Here is a 17071-nt window from a genome sequence, read left to right as displayed (position 1 = left end):
TCTCTTTGTCTGAAAAACAATTTGTTAATATAGACTTCAGTCCTGCTTAACATAGATATCGGAACAAAACAAGAAGAGCAAAGTGATAATAGGTAGTCGTTTGGTGCTTTACGCCTCTGATTTAATCTCAGGTGTGCCGTCTACACGGTTTCTACGTTCCACTAGAAATCCAAAAGATGTACATTTTTTTTGCCCAATTGCTAGTTGTTTGTATTTCTCATTTTACACATTGACAAGAAGAATATTGCCTAAGCAATGCAGAGTAACAGAAGAGAAGCAGCCAAAGTGATTTTAAAAGTAGTTTTATTTTTCCAGACATTTGACTGGTTAACAAGAGTAAAATTTATTAATCATGCTCTAATTATAAATCACTGCATCCAGGACATTGAAAATAAGAGTTGATTTTAGGTTATACAATATATACAGTTGCTCTGCAACTAAACAAAATAAAAACAACTGAATTGAATATTATACATCTCATAGCATTCTAAGCTGCATTTTAAGTGTCACTTGCTCCTTTTTAAACAGTTAACACAGCAACCTAATAGTCTGTCTCTATTAACAGGTTTTTTTTGAATCACTATTTTAATCAGATTTGAAAAGTTGTATGAAATATGCCAAAATTTTGGACTTAAAATTCTTAATTTTATATTATAAATAGATATCTACAGGCTCTAGAATTTCTTTTTCCTCTGCCAGAGGAGCAAACTTTGAGAAACATTGAAAACCTAGCAATAAATTTTGCCTAGCTGCTCTTTATTGGTCCTCAGGATTTTGTCTGTCCGCCCTGTTCGTGCTATTGAGTTTCCTACAAGTTTCCTAGTTTCTACGCGACCAGCGAACAAGGTTGTGACATTCTGAAGTGTATTCCTCTTCTAGCAGAACCAAGGAAAATTTGCATCTTTGTTTAACTTTACGAGTTGTTACATACACTATAAGATTCTGTGTTAAAAATACTGTACATTAGGAGATCTGTGCAAAATAATATGCCCATTTACTCTCTACACTCTATCAGGGATAGAAACATACAAAATAGTGTTGCAAACTGAACATATCAGTAAGTGAAGAAAATTGTAGCGCTAAACTATTACTCTGTCGTTTTACCGGGAACTTGGAAAATACGGACTAATTTGCTTCAACTTGCAACAAAAATATCTCGAAACGTTCCAGTTTGTTCCCCGTTTATACTGCAGCAACAGCATCTAGGAAATGAAAGTTATACTTGGCTGTACCCATGCATCTGAGAGGCTATCAACCAACTGTACCATTTAGGAAAGGCGATACAAGGTAAGATGAGCGTTGCTCTTCCAGCACTAACGCAATGTGATTTTTCTCCAAATCGGCGTATATGGTGGTGGCCTATTTTCCATTCCGTTCAATATAAAATGGCCAATTTAAACACCATTTGTCAGAAATTCAAAGTTCTCTCGATAAATCTAGAGATACAATATTCACGAAACGTGATCAAAGCCAATGTGACCTAGACATTGATTTTTCTTATCCTATGCCATCAGTTGTTTCCTGTAGCATAAGCAAAAACTGGTACAACTTCACAATATACAAACATCAAAATGACGTCAGATTGGTGTTTCGTATTCCATCAACCAACTGGGAACCATCCATGGCCTAGCCTTTGTTCACAAATTAGTAAAACAAATTTAACAACAGTGTAGCTACCATACATGTGGGTATATTCTATAAATACAAAGTGAGTTAGCAAACTATCATTGTTTGCAAGGTAGTGGCACACAAATTTTATAAAACGGAACATAACATAGTGTACTTGTGAGGTGATACCTTATTGACCAAGGATAATTACCTAAATGTTCCACCAAATATGTTCTCTGCGTGAACACATTGCTGGATGATTTAAGAAAACCCGAGAATTTAAAAACAAAGTCTAAACACTATAATGAGACAAGCGTAAGAAATGCTCTGCAATCCATCATCAGAGTTAAGTACATTTCAGGAAGTGCAGTTTTCATATCCTTGAGTTCACGTAGTAACTCGTTAATATTGCCATAGTTTAGTTAACCAGCAGTAGTCACGTTAAATGACCAAAAGGGATGTAACGTACAGAAAGGACATTCAAAAAACAGGTTCTACACACGTGCAGCATAGAAAAATGAACAGTCTCAAGCTCACAAAATTAGAACTAGGAAGTTCAACGACTAACACAGATTTCAGATAACTTTAAGCAAATATCTACATCCATTCTGAAAGAAAGTTTCTCCTGTGGTAAACTGAAATACTTTTTCACTTTTACCTGGCCAAAGACACCTGATTAAAATCATTTATTCCGTAATAGTTGACATCCTGGATGACAGCCAGTACGGCAAGATGCTGAATGAGTCCAATTTAGAACTACGCAGCAGCTTGCATGTTTTGGTTCCAACACTTCAAATGGTATCAAGAACGGGATAAATTCACTGCCCTGGTAGATGCACACAATTTCTTTGACTGGGGAAGCAACACTGAACTGTGGTATTGTCATGTTACAAAAGGGAGAATAAAATTACAGTGAATTGATTGAAAAGAACATTCATGATGTTGTGATGTTCACACACTTACATGGATTTTGATTGTTAAAGCTTTTCAGTTCACCTTGAAAAATACAGGAAGAGGGTTTTTCTTAAAGTGTAAACTGCTCATGAGAAGTTTTCACATAGAAAAAAGTTTTAAAAGTCCCAAAATCAGAACAGTGGCAATAAAAAAGTAAACTACAGTACCTAGGACTTGGGCAGTGCTCTGGCAAGGTGTCTGCAGATAGGTAGATGAAATGAAATAGAGCAAAACTTATTTCTGTGACTGCTGGAAATGAGAAATGTCTCCACTTATCAGTAGCAATTTAGTCAACAATAAAGTGCACAAATGATACAGGGAAAGCTCCTTTCCGACTGGGATCTCCATCAATATGACCAATCTGAAAGAGTCCAGATATTTTTCAAGTTAATCTCAAAAAGGCATTTCAGTAGCACCAACATGAGTAGCAGTGCCCTTCCTGCCTGTAGCACGACAGGCCTCTCCCCACATCTTTTCTGCAGTGGTGTTCTTTTTCTTTTGCCAACAGGAAACTTTATCAGAAAATTCAGTTTGACAAGGTGCATTTGTTATTTAGCTATAGACTTTTTTTTTTCAAATTCTGTTTTATCCAGTTCTTTGAAAGTAACGCCTCTTAATGCAGCACCACTGCTACATCATTTCGGCGCATTCTGCAATGCCTGGCAGCCCATATTCTGCCTCTGTTAACTTGCTTCTGCTTCCCCCTCTTAGCAATCACTGAAAGGTAAAAGGATGGCTCAAGCTTCAACAGTTTTGGGTTTTACATGCATCTGTTTGTGTTTATACAGCATGATTGTCAATTTAGATGCGATCTGAAGTTCTGTTCTTCGCTAGCTAACAGAGTAAGGCAAGCGTATTCATGCATAACAATTTTCCAAGACTTCACTTCAGCTGATGAGCTCTGGAATGTAAATAGTTGAGATGGTTTCCCAGCTGAAATAGACCATTTGTCAATCTCAGTCAGCTGAAGAATTAGGACAACACAAAGCTGTCTTCCGAGGCCCACCACATGCATCTTCAGGGAAGATGAAATAGTAGCAGATTCTTAAACTGGTGACATCCCCCAAGAATTTCCTGAATCAAACAGACCATGTCCCCTGTATATTGTGAACCCTATTAATGAGGCTTTTTTTTTTTTTTTTTTTAAATGAGAAAAGCCAAAAACTTATCTGAAGTTTGATTTTTGAACAAAAGAAATTTCTGGAATCAGGTTTCCATGAGATTAAACTTTTCTTGTTATTTGGAAACCCAACAGGGGATCTTCTGAAGTCAGTGTCAACCTCTAGATTTCATTTATTTCTTTTAAAATATGTTGATGGAAAATGCAAAATACTCACCCACCACTCCTGATCTTCTTCACCATCAACTACAATAATATCTCCCTCTGAAAAAGTCAGCTCATCTGGGTTATCTGCTACACAGTTGTAAATTGCTTTTACTCTCTTGGGTTTAGTTTTTGACTGAAATATAAGATAAGTAAATGTTAATAATACAGCATGGAAGAGACAGAATAGACTTGGAGTTGATCTAAAGAAAGCTGCAGAACTGCTTCCAACCACTATTCTTCATAGGTTAGAGTTCAGCTACATCTTTTATGCTGGCTGCTCATGCTTGTGGGTGTTTGGGACAGAGGCTCCAGATGGGATAAGGAAAAGAAGGTCTCATCACCATCCTGGAGTCCCCCCCAGGGACTGGTCCCAGTCTCTAGTTAGGTCAGCTATGGAGCAGGAAGCTTGTACGGGAAGAAGAGACTCCATCCACAAGTCTACTTCTCTCCACCAGCAAAACACTCTGCTGTGGACAGTACTGCCCAAAAATCTCTTAATGTGCCATTTTGTTAGAGCTGAGCGCCATGCAGAAAAAGGGGGACGTGGACTGGGAAGGAGGGAGGTAGCATGATTGTTATGCTCCTCTAAGCATTCATCTGCATTTTAGTATAAAAAACCCTGACCTGCCCAGACCAGGCATACCCTTAGGCTCTACCTGTGGGGCACACCCCTGTGAGCTGGCAGCCTTGCACTGCATCATAGCAACTTTGCCAGGTGCTCCATCACAGTCAAGTTAGTTTGAACCACAACCGCCTTTTAGGTCAAGAGGGAAAAGCTTCCATCAGTACAACAGTGATATAATTACTAGCTTCAAAGTGCAGTAATTACAGGTATTTCTTGTCCTTTAGAAGGCAAAGAAATTAAAATAGATCCCATTCCCAGAAGACTAAAATCTTGCAGGAAAGTTTCCCATGTATCTACAATATGGTTTCAAAAATCTAAAACACACATTGGGGAAAAAAAAAATAAAAAAGATGCATCAGGAATTTCCATCTGAAAAACATGCTATTTGGCAAATGCACCACATAGGAGATAAGCCACTGGCTACATGTGCATGTAGAACTAGACCTCTTTTTTTTTTTACTCAAGGAGCACTTTGCAATCATCTCCTAAATCTGGGCTGGCCTGTGGATTCTCTGGCAGGGTAAAGACTCAGCAAAAAAGGCTGGACTATAAGCCTAAATGGAGCGATTGAGCCAAAGTACTTTAGCTAGACTGATCTAGCTAAAGCTCTTTAGCTGAGGGGCCCTTGACTAAATCTCAGCTAAGATGCTTTAGCTAGATCGATTTAGCTAAAGCACCTTAACTAGCACACACTTCCTGAGCCAGGTTTCCCTTACTTCTCTGTCCTAGGACAGAAGAAAATCATCCAGCTGATTTTCTCAGTCTCACAAAATTCACCCTACTGAAGCCCTAGAGACATCTGGAGAGTCAGATTTGTCTTTCATATTATGTGCCATTAACATTAAATTGTGGAGACACTGTGACTGTTCCTAAAAACCAGCCAGGATACCCCACTCACTCATAAGTAAAGCAATTTGTCCCATAAAACAAAGAAGGCAAGAACAACATAGAGAACTACTACAACCTTACTTTATACAGAAAGCCAGCTACAGAGCTGTTTCAGAACTGACAGATGTGTTGAAAGGATGTAGCCAGAACATCAGAACAGTTCTGAATCCCAGAACACACAACAGAAACTGTGATCAGGGTCCAACAGCTTCACAGAGTAAATATAGCAATTCCCTTGGTGCATGTAAGCAAAGGGGATAGATATTCCATTTTACGCTAATCAGATCATTTAATCTTATTGTGGCCTAAAACATTATTTTGATGCAAGACAGACAGTAACTTGGTTGAACAAGAGTGGGGAAGGCAAGGAAACAGAAGATTTTATACTCCCAACTAATGCAAGATGAACTCCAGATGTCTCTGTGGCTTTTCAGCACTATCAGATGAGAAACAGCTAAAAGGAGTTCTAAGAGCTCAAGACAAAAGTGCAAGGCTATGCGCACAAACACGCTGAAGTCTGTCCTGGAGAGCTACTATTTCAGTAGACATGGTTAAGGAAAAACGGCTGAAGGTAGAGAGACAGAGTAGTGAAGAAGGCAGGTCTTTTCGCTACAGCCCATTAATAAGACACTCGCAGATGCAGGAACAGCATGTCTCCCACCTCTCAGTTTATTATTTACCTACTGAACCACACTCCTACCCAGAATGTAAAGCATGAAACAGCCCAGACCTAGTCACACACAGCATCTCAAAAAGTAGGGACTCTCTATATTGTGAGTTGCTTACTGCAGAGAAACACTGTCATGATCAAGCATATGGATGTTTTATGTCTATCACATGAGAGAGCAATATAAAATCTGAGCAAGGACCAAAGACCCAGCTGAACTACACATAACATAACAGCTCAGCTGACATCTGGAAGTACATCCCTTTACCTGCACCAGTATAAGAACACAGGTATTGACACTAATGTGTGTGTTACCAATAAGAATACGTAAGAGTATAAAAAGGCCACACAATCGGATCAAGAGTCCATGTAAATCCAGTATCTCTTTTCTAACAGTCACTGTAAGGCTGGGGGAGGGCGCAGAAGAATACTACACAATACTTCCAGCCTTCCCCTTCACCCTTCAACCACCTTCTGGTTGGGGATGTCTCAAGTCAGATGCAGTTTCTGTGTATTTACCAAGAGATTTCTCTCCTGTCATCCAGTGAATGCATGACAAAGAGACGCAAAGAGAACCAACTGCACAAAGAACCAATTTCTTTTGTTTTGAACCTGACTCTTACTAGTCTTGTCTGAAGCCATTTGATCTACCTATGTGCACAATTATGAGTATATCTACTTCCATTATAAAAGTAAGCACAAAAGCACCCTTATCACTTACTTCACTGAAGTTTAAGAATGAAGTTACATATGATCTACAAGTGATTCACTTACCAAGCTCATCTACAAGTGACTCACTTATCAAGCTTACCTACCTTCAATAAGCTAAACCATACATTCTGTGGATTGTGTTGGTCCCATTTGGACACAAGCAAAGAATCCATGCTTCTTTTCTTTGCTTTCTCTTCGGTTTTTGTTTGGGGGAGGGTGTGTTAGTTTTTTTTTGTAATTTAAAATCACATACTATCATATAGGAAATGCAAGAAAAGTCAAGTTTTCATAAATATTTAGTACAAGTCACGCACATATTTAAAACAGGATACAGGCTTTGTCTTTTCCATGATTCTTGCACTTTCCCCGTAACAGGATACACTATTATGTCAACAGCATGTTTGATAAGAGTGAGGAAGATTTAATAAAATCAAAACCCAGATCATCTACTTACTATTTGTGATTTCCTTGGCATTGGTGCTGGTGGCTGGATTTGTGCCAAAGTATTTGTTGTAGAACCAGTCTGTGTTACTGGAATTTCACATACAGACTCTCCTGCTGCTAAGGTAAGTAAAACAAGTAAATTTTAGGCATGCTTTAAAAAAAAGCAAGAGTGATGATACAAATTGAAACTAAATTAATTACTCTTTAAAGGGTACAAATAATTTTATATCCCATGAGTACTTCATTTTTCAACGGTTCTTTCTAAGTAACTGAACAGATTTTTTCTATCCTTTTCCTTACCAAAAAGGCCTCTTTTCCCAAAGACAACTACCTAAGACCTTTAATACTGCAGATATGCTGAAAGAGAAAAAAGCCTATAAAATAGATGAGAGCAGAACCAAATATCCTATTTCCCCATTCATTCACTGCAGACTGTGTGCTTTTAGAACCCTTCTTTCTCAGTAAAGGCCATCATTATCAAGATGCTCTATCCTTCACTGGAGACTCCTGACACAGATGGCAGATAGTCATTAGCAAATTCCCCTTGGGTATGTCAAGGGGAAATAAAAAAAAAAAAAAATCACAGTAAGGACCAATGAACATAATATATAAAGTGGAAGGGGAAACTGGGTAGGAGAAATTCCACTACAACCACCACAAAATCCACACAAACTTTGGACATTTTATTGAGATGACATTATTGTAATGTCCCAAGTAGTTACTTTGAACAATGAAAAGAGCAGAGTGAATAATGAACTCTGTTCATTATCATGAAAAGAGCAATATCAAGTTGAAATTTAATTAAAACTATCACTATATGAGCTTTAGCTTTCAAACTAGAAACACATTTTTCTGTTCTAAAATGTGTATCTGCTACCTTGTTTATGACACATGCAAACAAGAGAGTAAACTAACTAAAGTTTACATAATGCATCCTTTGTTTGAGTGGGGTTTAGGTGAGGTTAGTTAAGCTAAAGCCCAACTGCAATTGAATCTGGCAAGGGATGTCGAAGACAAGAAGAAGGGCTTCTGTAAATACATAGGTAACAAAAGGAAAATTTGGGAAGCGTGGGCCCATTGCTCAATGAGATGGGGGACCAGGTTACACAGGACATGGAAAAGGCTGAGGTACTGAATGCCTTCTTTGCCTCAGTCTTTACTAGCAAGACCGGTCTTCAGGAATCCCAGGTCCCAGAGACCAGGGGAAAATCTGGAGCAAGGAAGTGCAAAGTCCTGCACCTGGGGATCAAGAAGCCCATGCACCAATGGCCACCCAGCTGGAAAGCAGGACTGGAGGCAATGGGCACAAACTGAAACACAGGAGGTGCCTTCTGAACAGCAGGAAACACTTTGTTACTGTGAGGATGACCAAGCTCTAGGACAGGTTGCCCAGGGAAGCTGTGGAGTCTCCATCCTTGGGAGATATTCAAAAGCCACCTGGACATGGCCTTGGGCCACTGGCTCTGGGTGGCCCTGCTTGAGCAGAGGGGTTGGGCCAGATGACCTCCAGAGGTCCCTTCCAACCTCAATCATTCTGTGATTCTGTTTCTTATTACTTGGCCCCATTATTTACATTAACTGGCCCATAACTCTGTTCATGCAGAAGAGCTTGAGGCATCAGGGCCTACACAATCAAGAAGAGAAACAAGAAGAATGCTGGTACTGACTGTATTTAAATGTGTAAGGTAAATAAAAAAAAAAAAAAACAGTCTCCCTTAGGCTGTTATACTGATAGCTTAATTACAATAAAATAAATCTCTAAACCACAATTACCAGTTTGTTGTAGAGACCCAAGTCCTCTGGACTGCGCTTTGTTAGTTAAGCCAGATGACTTCTCAGTCCTGTGCAGAAAGTTAGAAATTCATCCATTTAAGAAACAAACAAGAACTTGAACTGCAACAATACAGAGTATTTTCCAAATCATAAAATTCTTGTCATGTCTTCAGTATATTCTGGTGACAGCTATTTTGTTTTTAAAAATACTACTTTGCTTCCATATTTTTGATTACACCAATCATAGGTTGCACTTAATTTAAAAATGTAAGGCAGAAGAATAATATAGGTTCAATTACTGCAATTTGTGTAGAGCAGATTTTCTTTTCCGAAGTTCTGAAGTTCCTTTCACTGCTGTTTTAAAATTCTTTGTTAAAATTATGTATCCATATTAATCTGTACATTATAGCAAGCTTCAGCAAGTTGCTTCTCCCTTTTACTTAGTATGGTATATGCAATTAGAGGACTAGAAAGGGAGCTCAAAGGTCAAAGGTTGTTTACCTCTTTCATTCACAAAGGACCAACTATGTATATTATTTATCTCCCATATACACATACATGTCCCTGTATCTTATAACTAAGTTTGCATAGGCTGTACTCTGCCAAATTTTCAGTGTCGGAGAATCCAGAAACTTCCCAGACAAGTTACTATGATATTTCCCTATGCTTACTTTTGGAAAGCTTTCCCTAGTGTCTAACTAAATTATTCTTGCCACAACTTAAACAAAAGTCTTCTTTTTTAGAGCCATCATGAGATGTAAAAAGGAATGGCATAATCCAACACTTCGTACATATTTGAAGATGTGTATCTATGCCACAATTTCTTTTTTAAAAAATATAAGAGAATCTTATTTCTTCCAAACTTTTCTCACAGGTCGTATTTTCTAGACTTCTCATTACCTTATTGATCTCCCCTGGTTTCTGCCTCACTATTTTGTATCTTTATTTTACTGCCATACCCAAAACTCAACACAGAAGTCCAGCTGAGGCATTACTGATGTTGAGTCAATTGGAAGGATTTATTCATATAGTTTGCAGACTATAATCAAACAATACCATTTCTCTTTGACTCTTCCACAACAGAATGAGTTGGCTGACTTACTTTTATTTCTGATTCACTATGTCCTTGCAGATTCTTCTCTTAGGACTTTTGCTTAACCATACTCTGCTGTTCTCCATACTTCGTTTTTGTAGCTGATTGTTTTTAAGTACTAAGTGTTGCTTACTGAATAACACCCCTCTTCTCCCTTGACTACTACTTCAGTTTCTCAAGGCTGCTTTGGATATAACCCTGTTTTCCAGTACACTTGTCCCTCCTAACTTTGTTTCCTGCTAATTTAAAACCAATATTTTCTGTTCCGGGTCTCTCTGCTCCTGCCATGAATGAAAATATTGAATGGAACTCAACCTACGCACAGCACGTGAACAATAAATGGCACAATCAGACATAAGATTCCGTTCTCTCTTCTTTGTTATTAGATGAGAATTAGAAATGGATTCTTCTTTGTGGCTTCTTATTTCCATCACAGCTAAGCATGCTGTAGATATTCTGCAAGTCATACAATCTTAAATCACTAGGCTGTCTTGTTTTTACTGTGGGAACCCTTGTAATCTGCTCCCTTAGTGTCTGCCTTCTGTTCATTCCCATACTCTAGAACACATCAGTGGAAAAAGTATGCATGCTTTATAGGTGACTTGCATGTTAAATACCATAAAATTGAAAAGTTACTAATAATTATGAAGTATATTAAATACTAAAATGACATCAGTTACCCAGGAATAGGCTTTCTTTGAGAGATTCTACTAGGAGGTTGTGGGGGCAGTGGTGGTGGGGTTGGCTTGGTTTGTGGAGGAGCTGGTTGCTGTTTAGATTGCTGGTTCAAAGCTTCTATAATGCTGGCTGTCTTTGCCACTGGAGGCGGTGGTGCTGGAGAAAGCACATCTATAAAAGAAAGTTAGATAGTGAAATGGAATTAAATGTCTATTTACCATTTTGTTTCTTGGGTTCTCATCCACAGGTTTTCCTGTTACAGGATTTACCCCCATCCAAGAAAAATGCTTTACTACATGTAATCAATAACTTAAACAGAAAGCAATCCTTCCATTGGAAGGAGGACCTCTTTGGAAAGAGGTTTACCTTTTGTTTCACCTAGTCAAAGTCAGAGAGCTCACAAGTACTTCAATTCATTCAAGCATTAAAGTACAAGCAAAGAAAATTCTTACCAAAGTCACTCATATTCTTGAAAATAGTAGAGCAGAATATATTTAATAAAGTGCTAATATTGTTTGCTCAATAAAGGCCTTCCGTTTGTGTTATATGGAAAAGCAACAGAGTGAATAATATCTGAGAAATTTTATTTAGAGGAATGACTTTTCTTAAAATTCTGTTACGATTAACATCTAGCTAACTTCACATTAGGTTTAGCAATTAATTCAAATTTCTATTGAATTCTTGAAACCACCACAACAGCAGCTGGCAATGCATTAAGACATCTTTTTGCATTCCTACGGTCTGCAAGAATCAAGCACAATGTGGAGACGTAGCCCCAGGCCCATATGTTACACTCACGTTACACACATGTTACAACTAGTGAGAAATGCAGCATTGAAACTCTATATAAAAGTGAAGAGCTCTTTAGCTCTAGCAATAGATAGTATTTCCTGTTGACCCTGCGCTACACCATACAGTCCTCACTGCAACATCAGAGAAGACAGTTCATACAAAGTTACTGGATGGGAACGATAGGCCAAAGCTACAGTCACCCAAAGAGGAAGTATGAGTTGTGGAAATGGAAAAATAAGCCAACTGTGATTAGATACAGCAGAAGGGAAAACAGGGGAAAGTGGAAACATACTTGTAGATGTTACACGCAATGGCGGCACAGGGGGATGAATAGCTGGTGGATCTGATGAAGACCTCTGCCTGCTTATACTTTCCACTCCTAAAGAATTTGTCTTCCACATTGCATTAGATGAAGAAATTGTCTGAATACCACTGCCAAGAACTGAAGGCTGAACTAAAAAGAGAGGAAAATACTGTATTATTATTATTGCTTACCCTAAGCACAAAGTGTTAATATTCACACCCGTGCTTTTAAAAATGGTGCCGCTATACCGCTATATTCAGCAATAGGAACCACTGCCATCCTGCTGGAATGCCCGAGCAGAAATGAGAGTCTGGTGTAAAAATTACAGAGAAGTTTCTGGGTGAAGTCTTACTAACACTTTACCTAAGTAAAATTTGTTTCCAGTCAGTACTTTAAAATTTGTCAACACTTGAAAAAGCAGAAATTTCTCAACAAGACAACAGAAGGCAAGTCTTGCTACCTTCTTTAATCCCTGACTGATAGCTGTAATCTTCTCAGGTACTGCACGAAAAGGACCTCACTCTCACATGAGCATTAGCGGACATTGCTGACTCAAAAGTGAAGCATCAGTTTTGACTTGGAATTGACTTAAAACTGTAATTCTGAATTTCACCCAAACGAGAAGCTATAATAACTAGTCATGAAACTGTTACAAAGTACCACTTCTTCCGGGCCTCCTAAATGCCTCCATTCTTAGGCTGAAGAGCTGCCTCCCCATTTCATAAAAACACACTACAGGTTTTCTTCATAAAGCCAATATTTTACACACATCATGCCACTTCTCCCTACTCAGCACATAAGCATCATACTAAGAAAAGATGAAACAGAGTAAGGTATGAATAAAAATTAGGTTGCAGGGAAAAGCATAAAAGGCTCAGAAGACTTGGAGAACAGCCTAAAGCTAAGAGGATAAAGGAGTAATAATACACCATAAGCATAACATCAACAACACCAGCAATCAACGAGAAGCTAAGATCGATGATACCATTATAGCTTTTAACTAAGAATATAAAATAATAGGCTAATACACTGCTAGAGTAAAGAAAATGAGCTAATAATCTAAGTCAGGCAGCATGCTTTCTTGGCGCGAGTTGCGCTATGCTGGTGCCAAGAAGTCTGGGGTTGGGAATGAAATTAAAATGACACTCCTTGAAAACTGTCATTTCATCAAGGGCAAACAGTGGGTAAAATAGTATGGTTGGCCATGATTGAAATAATATCAAAGGGTAAAACAGTCTTTTTAACTATCCAATTGTATTACTAATTTAGAGATAGAATCTAACAGTTAAACAGACTACGCAAGCTCCTTGGGTGAACTTTCCTGTTTGGTGGGGGAAACGTTCCTTTCCATCAAGTAAAAAAAGTGTCTAGATATTAAGCTTAGACTTCATGCAAAAATGTTAGATGAAAGGAATCCCACCTTGGTTAAGTTTTATATGCTGCTAAACTTCCCCCAGTCTCATGCTACCCTTTTGTTCTATTGTTCTCAGGTTTTCTGCTGCCAAAATAACACATTTTAATCTGACTTTTATGCTGCAGCCATTACTGGGAGACCAATAACTGACTTTTCATATTACACAGATGTTCAATTTGCCATCTCAGACACAATCACTGGTGTATGGAGCCCTGCATTCTGACCTCTGCACAGCGCTCCCAAAGGCAGAAGCCACTGATGTATGCCTAGAACATTGCCCGCTTGTATCTCCTCTTACGGAGTCTGAATTACAGCACCATAGAAAATCATGTGTTTACACAGTCATTTTTCTTCAATTGAACTTTTCATAAATTTAGCATCCATGAAAGCTGCTGGATTAATAAAGGTATTAAAATAATGAAATGCACTGAATATGTACTGTACAAAGAGGACCTACACAGATTTCTCTACAGTTCTTTAATATGATCCAAACAGATTACGTATGAAGAGAACAACGAAGTTCACAGCATCAGCTTTAATGGTAGATTTTGCAAGCACACAACCCCTTCTGAATCAGGATGAGAGATGTGCATTTTACATTGATCTGCTGATCAGGGCATAACCAGTAACTGACAGTTACATTTTCAGTCAGCTAGCAGTTCTCTAAAATCATCCAGTTCTCCACATCATGACACTTACACTTTTATTTCAACAACCTTGAAGCATATATTTATTAAGAGAAGACTGTGCAAGGTTAAAATCTCTCATGTTTTGCATAGACTCTCCATTCTCCCAGGTCTTAAACAATTTTCTACAGCAGCCAAATGCTATTGAAATTGTACGTTTAAATCGAACTCTGATGATGAGGTCTTCAAGAAACAGAAGTATGAAAAGATGGAATATAACAAAAAAAAATGCTGAACTAAATTGACTGCAGCCCTCCTTTTAAAAAATTGTTTAACCCTACTGAGGTTACCTGGGCATTGTTTTCCCAAACACTATCGTGTACTTTCTGCAGGTATACTGAAAATCAAACTCAGAAGAGGTTGTGCAGATTCACTTCAAGTATATAAAAAGAAGTCATCAATAAACTGTTCCAATACTTACCCCTGTAAAATAACTGTAAAAGAAAACCTAAAAATGTAATAATAAAAAAATGTTATGGTCCAATTCTTCTAACATACAATGATATTTTCCAGTTTTAGTACCTTTGCCAATATTCCTTGGAGGTAGAGGAGGTGCACTACTTGTAACAGGTACTGCAGGCTGAATGGGAGGTGGACTGCCACTGAGTATTGCTCCATATGTTTCATTCTGTAATATACTTGGCATAAATCCTCTTTGCTTATCCTTAGCAATGTTCGCTGCATCTCTTGCCAAAGATGCTACATTAGGCTGAAGCTGGTTTGATCCAAGTTGATAGAAGCTGACAGGCCTGTCCTCTCTCCGATTGGGACTGGGTTGCTTAAAGACAGTAACAAAAGTACTCACTGATACCACATTAGTTGTACTCATTTTATTTATTAGTTGATAGAAAGTTATTAGTTTCTAGAAAGAAAATATGGCTTCTAAAATGCATTTTTGTTGCTTTTAATACATAATGTAAAACCTACGTTCCGCCCTCTTCAAGACAAGGCAACTGTGCACATTAACAAAAAAAAAGATTAAATGTGAACTGCATTTCAAAACAATTATAATTTTCTCATTTTCTCCTGTAGTATACTCCTGTAGGATAATACCTGTATCCTTATATACACAGGACTATACTCCTATAGATAGTCGATATAGATATTCAGACTGGATCAAGTAAAGTTTCCCTGCATCAAAATACCAGGCAATATTTTCAAAAGTAAATAAACAACTGAAGATCCTAAGCCTCATCTGAAGTTCAGCAGCATTAGATCCCGAATAGATGATCATGATCTCAAAAACTAGGCACAACTGCATCTAAGCATTCTACCTGTAGCTCAACCTACAACAAATTAGGAGCCAAAACTTCTCAGGAACTCTTTTTAGCTCATCAATATTGCTGGACAAGTTCAGGAGATTATTTCAATTGGCCGTTGGGATGGAACATTGTTCATCCCATGCACATTATCAAATGAGATCTAATTAATTGCCTTTGAGATTTACAGCAAGTCATCTGCTTGCTATGCACACTGAGCATTACTTTTCCTGTTTCAACAGCAAGCATAGTAATTATTGTTACCAATGATAATTAAAATAGCTGGAGTTATAAATTCATGTGGCTAGTACAGGAATGGGTTATAACAATCCAGAGCTCAGAGAGCATAAATATGCATTTAGAAATAGTGTTAGATGAACATGTTGCTGATGTACTGTCTGTATGAAATTAAAATAACCATTTATAATAATAGCATTTAGGCAGAATAAAGATTTACACCAACAGTATCACAAACAAGCAATCGATTTTCCTCTGAATACATTCAGTGCTTACTCTGGATTGATCATGTAGGGCCTTTAGACATGTTATAGCACAGCATTATAGTTCAAAGATCTATCAGAATGATGTACGTGACAGCCATACGCATTAATCCCTACTTTTACTTTGGCTTAGCAGCCTCACTCCTCACTGGCTGACACTCTCCATTCCCTGACTTCTCCACTGTCCTGGTTCTGGTATTTGTTTCAGCCCACACTTGCTTCTGCTTTCTAAACCAGCAGAAAATTCTTTTTTGTTTTGTTGATTTAGCTTTTCACTGGTTCACCAAACTGAAACAGCTCAATACAGGGACAAATGTGTGCCAGTATGGAGGCGAAAGACGAGGTAGGACCAGGCAGCTGGGGTGTGGAACAGCAGCAGAAACTAGTTGGATTGTCTTAGCCTTCTTTCAGGTTAGACTCTCTTTTATATGAAAAATTCTGGACTAAAAGAACTTCAATATCAGACATGACCTTTTCTGACAAAGATTATAAAATCTATTCAATCGCTTTATGAGAGAGAGAGACAAGCCCAATAGCCTGACATCTATAAACAGAACTCTGATGTGATCCTAAGCAACAGCAGTATTCACCAGTGCATTCAATGTAGTCACAGACACTAGCCTGTGATTAATAGTCCTTAATCTCCCTTCAAAAGTCCCTGTAGTATAAGCCTATTAATAGTGGGCAGTGAAGTAGCAGTTTCATTACTTTAGCCTCATTGCTGAGTAGCAGGTAACTTCCTATATGAGACGGAGCTCAGGGACTAGCCAAAAAGAGAACGCTCAACTGCAGAAGGCAACTGGCAACGACGAAGGAAGTGAGGGAAAAAACAGATCAAAAATATAAATTTAGAGTGTCCCAGAAAGGGATTTGCTAGATATCTAGCTGTAAAGTACCCAAGAGGTTTTACAGCTTGAAAAAAATTAAAAAACATAACAGAAAGTTTCAAGTTGCTTTATCACAAAGGTCATAATTACTGCTGTTACTATCTGGGTGGTGATAAAATATATAGGAATACATAAATTAGTCTCCAAAATGTTAAGCCAATTCAATGGTCTGATGGCCTAGCATTTTTAAAGATATTCTGTGAAGGCAAAGAAAATGAACCTATGACCGTCAGGTTTTAATATTTCTGAAAACAAAGAAAAACCCAACACACAAGATTTTGTTTTACATTACTAATGAAGTATTAGCAATTCACACCCTAGCTGAGATGGGGGACTTTGCAAGAGAAATATTAAAATGCTAGAACTTGTAGAAAGAAAAAAGTCAAATTTCATTATCCAGAGGAGAAAGGGTTTTTTGTTAGCTACTTTCAAGAGAAAAAAAGGTTGTGCTAACATCTGAA

The 17071-nt window shown here is 38.0% G+C and overlaps 1 protein-coding gene across 3 annotated transcripts in view; it reads right to left on the bottom strand.

Moving 5' to 3' along the window:
* Positions 1 to 286: 286 nt before the first annotated feature.
* ASAP2 (ArfGAP with SH3 domain, ankyrin repeat and PH domain 2) overlaps positions 287 to 17071 on the bottom strand; it is a 93960-nt gene continuing 77175 nt past the window's right edge. Inside the window, exons 22-28 of one of the 3 annotated variants that reach the window (XM_087774213.1) lie at positions 14487 to 14742; positions 11853 to 12014; positions 10771 to 10939; positions 8998 to 9065; positions 7235 to 7341; positions 3900 to 4022; positions 287 to 2923 (exon numbers count right to left, since the gene is read on the bottom strand). In XM_087774213.1, the coding sequence (XP_087630339.1) occupies positions 2849 to 2923; positions 3900 to 4022; positions 7235 to 7341; positions 8998 to 9065; positions 10771 to 10939; positions 11853 to 12014; positions 14487 to 14742 (960 nt within the window). In that variant the 3' untranslated portion in view covers positions 287 to 2848. The remainder of the gene's footprint in view (positions 2924 to 3899; positions 4023 to 7234; positions 7342 to 8997; positions 9066 to 10770; positions 10940 to 11852; positions 12015 to 14486; positions 14743 to 17071) is intronic. The other 2 variants (XM_087774214.1, XM_087774215.1) reach the window with 2 other exon arrangements.

The sequence above is a fragment of the Nipponia nippon genome, unplaced genomic scaffold (assembly GCF_047370975.1).
Source record: "Nipponia nippon isolate SJK-2023a ecotype South Korea unplaced genomic scaffold, ASM4737097v1 scaffold_4, whole genome shotgun sequence".
Classification (NCBI taxonomy): Eukaryota; Metazoa; Chordata; class Aves; order Pelecaniformes; family Threskiornithidae; genus Nipponia; species Nipponia nippon.
This window is presented reverse-complemented; position numbering and strand designations above follow the sequence as displayed.